Genomic DNA, 9899 nt, shown 5'->3' with positions numbered 1-9899 from the left:
ATGTCACAATCTGATTTCTCCGACTAAAAATCCGAAGCCGATTAGAAGTTTGAGAGAAACATTTATTTTTAAAATAGTGTGCGAGGAATTATTTCCGAGCGAAATCAAATCCAACTCTCGGCCGAATTAATCGCTCAATCGTCCGTTCGCCGAAACTCTAATTCGCTCTGTTCTCTGTAGAAACGAATTCCGCGGGAGCATTTTTATTCGGAAAAATAATTTAGCGCAGCCCGTTTGCGCGTTTGGGCCAGCCCAAACCAGCCCAATTGGGCCCATTTGAAACCCTAACCCTAGGGTTTCTCTATAAATACGGATCCCTCTCCCTTGCCCTTGGTCATTTTGCATTCCCACCCCTATTGTTTTTCCAGCCGCCATCAGCCTTTTCTCCCCCACGCCTTCTTCCCCAACGCGCAGGGAGCTTCCTTCCCTTCCTCCCATGGCACCGACGAGGCTTGAGCAGCCGAGCACCCAACCCTGGCGCTCCCTGCTCCCTTCCTTGGCGCAGACGAGTTCCTCTCGCCCCTCTGCTCCAGCCGACAACCTCCACGGCAGCAAGCCTCTCCCATGGCGCTTGCAGCAGGACACAGAGCCCCCCATGGCGCCCTTCCTCTCCTCGGCTCCAAGGGTGTAGGCGAGCTGCAGCTCCTCCTCTTCCCCATGGGCGCGTCCCCCCTGCAGCCGAGCTCCTGCACATGGCGTCCATCCCTGGTCTCCCTTGCGCAGGGGTAGAGGCAGCCATGGCCGGACCTCTGCTCGGCCAACAGCTTGGGCGCCTGAAGTTCCCTATGCTCGGCGCCCCTTCCTGCGCAGCGCCGCTGCTCCACCCCTCCCCCAGCGCCCCCTCTCTCCCATGGCCGAGCAGCAGCTCTGCTCGCCCCCCCTCTTTTTTCCCCTTGTGCAGCAACACCAACCTCCTCTTTTCCTCCACAAAACAGCAGCCCCGATCCCCTCCGCATCGCGTGCTTCGTTCGACCTGCGCAGTCCCAACCCGCGCCGTCGCGATGGTGTTTGAGACAGCCCATGTCGTGTCGTTGATCTGCGCAGTTCGACCGTCTACGCGTCTCACTTCGCCGGATCTGCGCAGCCCCAACATCGACGCCGTTCACCCCGGTGAGACGACGATGATCTTTGTTTGATTCCACATCGGCATTGTTCTCCGGTGATTAAATTGTGTATATGTGCTGTTTTGTTTTATTTTATTTTGTGGAGGCGAGGAACCCCATGTTTTGCGTGGAGAAGAAGGCAAGTCGTCAACGCTCGTCGGATGTTCGGAGTGATGCACAAATCGGAATCGCCATCGTCCTTACAAACACCGATTGGGTTTGTTTATGGTGAGCCGATGCATATCGCTCTCGATCGACTCGATTAATTATTTTGAATGGATGTGTGTAAAACATTTCAGTTATGCGCATTGGTAGGATCGCGATTGCGGTTGGAGAACAAGAAGTTGTTTGATGTGTGCGATTTGTAGTTTGTCTAAATACGTTTTGGTCGATGTGGTGTGTATTGGTGTTTGAATATATGTGGCTGTGATGATTCATTTATGTGTTACGAGGATGGTTCGTGGATGGTATTAATCGTTTGTTAAAATACTTCGTCATAAAGCAGTGTGTTAGTCGTGGTAAATCTAATAAAGCGTAAAGCATGTGGTAGTTTCCGCAGTCGACTAATGAGTTCGTCTATGTAAAAATATTTTATGTGTTCATCGTGGTATAGGATAGAATGGATCGAAAATATAATTTATGTGACATGTGATTAGTGTTTTTAAGATTAGATGTGCGAATGATCGGTTAGTGTTTCACTTGTGTAGTCCATAAATATTGTCATAAATAATTGTGCTAAAAGTTGGTCATGAGAATGCAATGGGGACACGTATGCGTGTGTGTGCCGAAGTGGGTTACCTCAAGTGTTGCGTTAGGTGGCATGGTTGCGTAGAAAAATTTGAGGGTCGTCGAGTTGTGTTTGTCTGAGGTGTCGACAAGAATTAAAAATGTTTGTCAAGTTTATACGAAGGGCGAGTCTGTGGATAATTGTGTGTGCTGAGATGCGTGGTAGTAGTGGTGGCGTTAAATTAAACGGAAATGTCTCAAGTGCACGCCGCCCCATGGTTGTATGCGAGACAGGAAAATATAAGGTGTGCTCGATGGGAATGTTCGGTCGTTGTAGGTGGAATTTGTCCTTACTTGATTTAGAGAGGTGGTGACATGCCGAAGTAGTCATCGCTTACTCCATGTTTATAAGTCGAGTCAAAATGCGGAGTACTAGTAGTACGCTAGGCAGGCGGTGTTCCAAATAGATAAATCGGGTGATGTGGTAGTTGTCAAGCGTGATAGAGGTTGAGTCACTTAGGTTATAAATTGATGCTCGACATGTGAGGTCTCCTAAAATATGGCGTTTTAAGTGACTTGTGTGTTGTCCAGTTTAAGTTGAGAAAATGGTTAAGAAAAACTAATTAACCTGCTCCCACCTATGTTTTTGAGTTGCGAAGTCTAAAATACTTTGCTAAGTTTTATACTAGTTAATCAACTTGTTAGGTGGCTTTGGTTAAGCTCGTAGTTATGATGAATTACTTGTTGTAGTCTAAATGCACATGGTTATGATCGCGGGTAAAAATCTGTAGTGCTCATGAGGTGTCTCAACTAAAATGCGAACTAGTGGGTGAAAAGCGCTTTGATATACACATATGCCGAAATTAATGATTGTGGTGAATGCGTTGATTGAATGTGTATGTTAGTTCTAGCGCGCGAAATAACTTGGATGAAAATTTGTATGTCTATTTGTTAGTCCTCATTTAATTAATTCAACTCTAACGAAGGGTAAATTGTTAGAATAATTCAAGTACTTAAAACACGACAATTCTTGAATTGTATAGTAGCTGAAATTAATTAGTTGCTGTTTTGGGCTGCACGTACTATTTTCTGTGTGCTGTATGTTTGATGAACTAAATGATGTTTTCTGTAGATATGTGCTATAGAAAAGTGGTAGAGAACTTTATTATCTTGCTGGTGTTAAAATTTGACAGCCATAGGTATGACAGATTAGGAGTTATGCTTTTTACAAATTCAGTAACTGAATCTGTCCAAATTCTGTACAGATTTCAGAAACTGCACTGTTTGCTTAAGTTAATGTTACAATCTGTTCATGGTCATTATAAGAAAGTTGTAGGTGCTTTTCTTATCTTGCTTGTGTTAAAATTTCATAACTATAGGCCTGACGGTTTAAGAGTTATGAATTTTACAAACTGCTTGCTGTGTTCTGTCCACCGTCAGAACAGATTTTGAAAACTGTGTTGTTTGATTTAGTTAAACATTGAATCACTTCTTAGTGATTATAAAAGTTATGTAGTGCTTTTGCTGAGCTTTTCAAAAAGTCTTGGATCACTCTTTTTGGTGGTCTGAAGATTAAGTTATGGATGTTTGAAGTCTGAAGACTGAATCTGTCCAATTCTGGACAGCAAAGCCTTCTAGTGTATTTTATCCTTAGTTAACTATTGAGTCACCTTAAGATGTTTATAAGTGATATGTAGACAATTTTATTACCTTTCCAGAAAGTCTAGGATCACCTTGTTTGGATGCCTGAATCTTCAGTTATGAATTTTTAAAGTCATAAGTCTAAATCTGTCCAAATCTGGACAGCAATGTTGTGTTAACACCTTTTGACCTTGCTAAGTGTTTAATCATGCTGTGATGACAATACCAAAGTTGTAAAGCACTTTTCAAGCTTTCTAGAAAGTCCTAGTTTACTATTTTTGAGTAAATATCTTGTGAGTTATGACTGAAACAATTGACTGCTGTATTGCTGTCCAAAAAAAATTCTGCTAGTGCGCTTTTGATTGTTTAGTTTCCCCCTTGTCGCTAAAAATGTGTGGTTTGCTCTTAAGTAATGTAGACTTGCCATGGTTAAGCTTAATAATGAATGTGTGTATTGTTTTATATGTTTCCTTCTCTAGTTGTTTGTGATATAGGAGTTCCGTAGTTAGTGATGCCTATGTCGTATTCAAGCTTACGTTGTCTTGGTTGGACTTGTGTGGTTGGTAATGCTTTTGTGTGATCAATAGAAGAACTAAGGAAAAGCCGTAGCAATTAAATAAATGCTTGTACGTGTGATGTCGTGTTACGTTGGTTAAGTGTAGGTAGTGATCATCGTCTTTCCAGTGGTAGTGTTTACATGTGCCCAACGACATATAAATAACTAGTGTTTGCGTATAGTTGTTGCAGTGTCTTACTAACTAATGTTTAGTTCGCCACTGTGTCTTGGTATACCTTGTGCTATTTTTATGCTACTTTCATTATATTCATACATATGCATCCTGCACCTCATATAGGACCGAGAGAGGATGATCGAGCCAGTGATGTGGTGGTAACAACAAGGTGCAGTTGGTGGACGTACTGAAGGATGATGGACTTAACCAGTGGATGCTCGCCGAGCGAGTACCTCCCCCAACAAACACTATCTAAGTGTTAAATTAAAGGCAAGCCCCGGTTTATGCATAACCAGTTCTATATATTATTTTACTGCACTTAATGATTGTAGGCTTGTATTGTGCACTTAAGTGTAGGAGTTGAATGAAAACTTAGTTGCATTACCTCAGGATGTCCTTTGAGATGGATACTAGTATGCTAGGTCGAGTAGCTGCTTTATTAATTAGGGATCTCGGTAGAAGTCGAGTGATTTTTCTAGCACTCGCGCGAGGTCAGGAAATTGATTGTATCCACTTTCATATCATACTGATGTTGGTTTGTGACAACAATCCATGGGGATTGGTTGTTCACGGGATAAAATGTGAATAAGGATTAAGGTGTGGTACCGTGAGTCAAGCGTTTGAACGTACTAAGCACATGCCGAGAAATATGGTAAATCGGTAAGCCTAGTACCTGATTGAACCTGGCAGTGGACTTTACCCCTCACGCGACCTGAGACGAGGTCTCCCATTCCGGTTATGGTGGGTACAAGTGCGGTCACTGCACGACGACCAGTCGGGGTCAGTGAGGCATTGTACGCCAAGGCGGTGAGCCCTGATCTGCTGACGGGGAATCGATGGGGACGGTTGATATGTGTGGGGACGGAGTGCCCCTACATGTCGTGTGTTTAGGTTTACCTTGCAAGGATAAAAACTCGATTCGAATCGTCTGCTTCTCGCAGCTAATGAGACTGCTTGATCCATGCTGCTACATTGAGTAACAAGTGGAATGATGCGGAGATGATATAAGATGTTGATTGCTAAAATGTTTGCTACTTTGTATGAATAGATAGTACATTTTTAGCCTTAAGAGAGTCACACTTAACTTTGACTAAGTTAAAATCTTGATTTAGAAACTCAGCTAGTGCTTTTGGCAACCAAACCCCACAGCCAAACAGCTGCATGTCTAGAGGTAGAGGAGTAGACTCCTCACACCGGGTAAGTCTAGCTGAGTATTAGTATACTCAGCCTTGCTTGTGGCATAATTTTTACAGGTTCTCTGGAGGAGATGGTTGCTGGGATAACTTGGCCGACCACCCTGCCACCGGGATAGATGGTCGAGTGGGTTACTGCTTCCGCAGGAGAGGACCAGGAGGAGTAGCGTGGCCAGGCTTCGCCATGTCACTCGGTTCTTCTCCGCTAGTTATTTCCGCTGCATTAAAATTTATGGTTATTATTTCTGAAACTCCGATAATGTAATCACTAATGATACTTATTAAATTTGTGGTATTATGTTTTATTGTATTTCTCTGTGCCTCACCTTCGAGTGAGCTAGTGGTATTCGATCCTGGTAAGTGGCTTTATCGGACTAGATCCGAGGGACTAACGGGTTATTCCTGTTTAAGTGTGTTGCTGCCCTTAAGGGTGCGACTTGGGCACTTAAGCTGGAATAATTCGGGCGGTTCCGCCACAGCTGGTATCGGAGCGAATACCATCACAGAGAAGTCAATAAGTCATGATTACCAACCTTTTTTTTTGTAAAACTTGCTAGAAACCAAAGTTGGATAGATCGTCAGGACAATAAGGATAGACCTAGGACGTGAAGCCTTAGGAAATAGATGGGTAACTAGGTGGCTATGTATATAGGCCATAAAGGCTACTACTACTATTAATAATGATGCTGTAGAAGCACCCGAAAAATTAGTTAGGTCTGAGAAGACGACTAGAATGAGCATGCATGCATCATGATTGTCGCATTATAATTGTCTCTTATGCATCAACATGCTTCTCTCACCTTTATTCCAATAATAAAAACTTGTGAATAATGTGATGTACTGCTATGTTAGAAATGTCTTATCTCGTGTCAGATTGGTAAGTCTTGTTAGGTCGTGCTATGTGTTTCTCCTGCCTTGCCATCTAGGTAGTATTGTAATTGTCCAACCCTTTTTGCAAAACATTTTGTTGCTTGTTCGGTTCATAAAAAGATCCCCACCCAAACAACCTCGAGTTTAGCAAGTGAAACCTATTTAAAAAAAAAATTCATTCTTATGATTGGTGTTTTCTAGCCCCTTGAGTGTTTTACCTTTGAAGTTAAACCTGCACAACTTGTAGACCCCCCATAGCTTAACCGCTAGCCAAACTGAAACTTCCTTGTGCACTTGTTGTGTCAAAAAAAAATATTGTTGGTGTCTAGTTGCGCAAACCCTATCAAGGCCATATTTCTTTCCATAAATCCTTGCCCCTAAAACTTCATAACATTTCTGTCGATCATCCTAGCTGATCCTGTTTGCCTACCTCTCTTTTCACCTGGATCTAGTACCCTTTTTCCTTGTGAATTATGTTGTGACTTTATCATACAAATCTCTGGATCCTTCATCGATTCTGCCCCGTATCTGGCTATCTGTTGTAACCCGTTCTCAAATATCGAATGTTGATCTTGCCTAAATCTCTCATTCTAATCATTCTCATACTCTTTCTCCAAGGATCATGACGTCATTTTATCAACATATCTCTAAGCAGTGCATCCATTTGGTTCAATGGATTTGATTGTTGTCCTTGGTTCTCTCATGTCTCTAAAAGCTCAACAATCTATTTTGATCTCATGGTCGGTTCATCCTCATATCAAATCTCGTGCTAATATCTGATCTGATAATCTCCATGTTGATCATAAAATAGTTCTCTGAGTTAAATAAAAATTCTCATATGAAGTTCTGTTGCCAACAGTCTTTGCTTCAACTTCAGTCACCTTTTCTGAGCCATACTCTCATGGGCTCCATCTATTTATGCTATGTGAAATTCTCATTGGTTGCGTCTGGTAATGGTGTCATGACTAATGACCAATGGTGCCGCGACGAAACCGAGAGCCTACTATGGTGCACACATGGTTGAGCTGCTCGGCACGCGCTGGTATCGCGGTTAATAGTTGCGATCCATTATAAGACTACACCAATGTGCTATCTTTTGTGGATATTCTCTCAAAGTGATCGCTGCATTTTGTCTCAACATGCCGCGATATTCTATCCAAATCTATCTTCATTATCTTGTCAAATCCCATCTCCTGAATTTGCATCTATCTCCAGCCTGGGAGTTACATGCTTCTCCACCCTTAAAGATCTTCATCCGAATCTCGGGACGAGATTCTTTTTAAGGGGGGAAGGCTGTGACACCCCAGGTGTCAGTTTCGTGTTATGTCACGAGATTTATCCAAATCTCGGATGCTCAGTAAAAATTTCTATTTCTCGATCGTGCCTATCTCTGTTTATCAGGCTTTCTCTTGGAAGTTCACCGAATTCAGAGTTAATCGATCGCGAGAAACAGCCAATTTCGGAGCGTGTTAAAACTTTTATTCTCGGCGCGAATGCAAACTCGTTAATCAATCTCGATTTATAAATCTCATCTGAAGCTCATTTAATCAACTCTCGACGGCTGTTATTTGATTTGAGCCCGAGTCTAATTCCTCGAACCCTGATCGATGTCCGATTATTTTGATCCGAGTCCGTACTCTCACACGGAACACTCAGTACGTCGTCCTCTAATTATTTCTTACTCGACTCGGCTAAATATCCCATGTTTGAACCGAACTCAAAACCCCGTATCGGCAACGATTTTAAAATGTCACAATCTGATTTCTCCGACTAAAAATCCGAAGCCGATTAGAAGTTTGAGAGAAACATTTATTTTTAAAATAGTGTGCGAGGAATTATTTCCGAGCGAAATCAAATCCAACTCTCGGCCGAATTAATCGCTCAATCGTCCGTTCGCCGAAACTCTAATTCGCTCTGTTCTCTGTAGAAACGAATTCCGCGGGAGCATTTTTATTCGGAAAAATAATTTAGCGCAGCCCGTTTGCGCGTTTGGGCCAGCCCAAACCAGCCCAATTGGGCCCATTTGAAACCCTAACCCTAGGGTTTATCTATAAATACGGATCCCTCTCCCTTGCCCTTGGTCATTTTGCATTCCCACCCCTATTGTTTTTCCAGCCGCCATCAGCCTTTTCTCCCCCACGCCTTCTTCCCCAACGCGCAGGGAGCTTCCTTCCCTTCCTCCCATGGCACCGACGAGGCTTGAGCAGCCGAGCACCCAACCCTGGCGCTCCCTGCTCCCTTCCTTGGCGCAGACGAGTTCCTCTCGCCCCTCTGCTCCAGCCGACAACCTCCACGGCAGCAAGCCTCTCCCATGGCGCTTGCAGTAGGACACAGAGCCCCCCCATGGCGCCCTTCCTCTCCTCGGCTCCAAGGGTGTAGGCGAGCTGCAGCTCCTCCTCTTCCCCATGGGCGCGTCCCCCCTGCAGCCGAGCTCCTGCACATGGCGTCCATCCCTGGTCTCCCTTGCGCAGGGGTAGAGGCAGCCATGGCCGGACCTCTGCTCGGCCAGCAGCTTGGGCGCCTGAAGTTCCCTATGCTCGGCGCCCCTTCCTGCGCAGCGCCGCTGCTCCACCCCTCCCCCAGCGCCCTCTCTCTCCCATGGCCGAGCAGCAGCTCTGCTCGCCCCCCCTCTTTTTTCCCCTTGTGCAGCAACACCAACCTCCTCTTTTCCTCCACAAAACAGCAGCCCCGATCCCCTCCGCATCGCGTGCTTCGTTCGACCTGCGCAGTCCCAACCCGCGCCGTCGCGATGGTGTTTGAGACAGCCCATGTCGTGTCGTTGATCTGCGCAGTTCGACCGTCTACGCGTCTCACTTCGCCGGATCTGCGCAGCCCCAACATCGACGCCGTTCACCCCGGTGAGACGACGATGATCTTTGTTTGATTCCACATCGGCATTGTTCTCCGGTGATTAAATTGTGTATATGTGCTGTTTTGTTTTATTTTATTTTGTGGAGGCGAGGAACCCCATGTTTTGCGTGGAGAAGAAGGCAAGTCGTCAACGCTCGTCGGATGTTCGGAGTGATGCACAAATCGGAATCGCCATCGTCCTTACAAACACCGATTGGGTTTGTTTATGGTGAGCCGATGCATATCGCTCTCGATCGACTCGATTAATTATTTTGAATGGATGTGTGTAAAACGTTTCAGTTATGAGCATTGGTAGGATCGCGATTGCGGTTGGAGAACAAGAAGTTGTTTGATGTGTGCGATTTGTAGTTTGTCTAAATACGTTTTGGTCGATGTGGTGTGTATTGGTGTTTGAATATATGTGGCTGTGATGATTCATTTATGTGTTACGAGGATGGTTCGTGGATGGTATTAATCGTTTGTTAAAATACTTCGTCATAAAGCAGTGTGTTAGTCGTGGTAAATCTAATAAAGCGTAAAGCATGTGGTAGTTTCCGCAGTCGACTAATGAGTTCGTCTATGTAAAAATATTTTATGTGTTCATCGTGGTATAGGATAGAATGGATCGAAAATATAATTTATGTGACATGTGATTAGTGTTTTTAAGATTAGATGTGCGAATGATCGGTTAGTGTTTCACTTGTGTAGTCCATAAATATTGTCATAAATAATTGTGCTAAAAGTTGGTCATGAGAATGCAATGGGGACACGTATGCGTGTGTGTG

The 9899-nt window shown here is 44.2% G+C and overlaps 1 protein-coding gene and 1 pseudogene across 1 annotated transcript; both read right to left on the bottom strand.

The window, feature by feature from the left end:
- Nucleotides 1-337: 337 nt before the first annotated feature.
- LOC111589727 (uncharacterized) lies at nt 338-1334 on the bottom strand. The gene has a single exon (XM_023300584.1). It carries the CDS (start codon nt 1020-1022, stop codon nt 375-377), a length of 648 nt encoding a protein of 215 aa, XP_023156352.1. The 5' UTR covers nt 1023-1334; the 3' UTR covers nt 338-374.
- Nucleotides 1335-8348: 7014 nt separating this feature from the next.
- LOC109940764 (uncharacterized) lies at nt 8349-9367 on the bottom strand (annotated as a pseudogene).
- Nucleotides 9368-9899: the final 532 nt, after the last annotated feature.

Source organism: Zea mays, chromosome 7 (genome assembly GCF_902167145.1).
Source record: "Zea mays cultivar B73 chromosome 7, Zm-B73-REFERENCE-NAM-5.0, whole genome shotgun sequence".
NCBI lineage: Eukaryota > Viridiplantae > Streptophyta > Magnoliopsida > Poales > Poaceae > Zea > Zea mays.
This window is presented reverse-complemented; position numbering and strand designations above follow the sequence as displayed.

Bases quoted from the DNA above. Each gene is read 5' to 3' on its own strand.
- LOC111589727 (XM_023300584.1), bottom strand. From the start codon at position 1,022: ATGGGCTGTCTCAAACACCATCGCGACGGCGCGGGTTGGGACTGCGCA.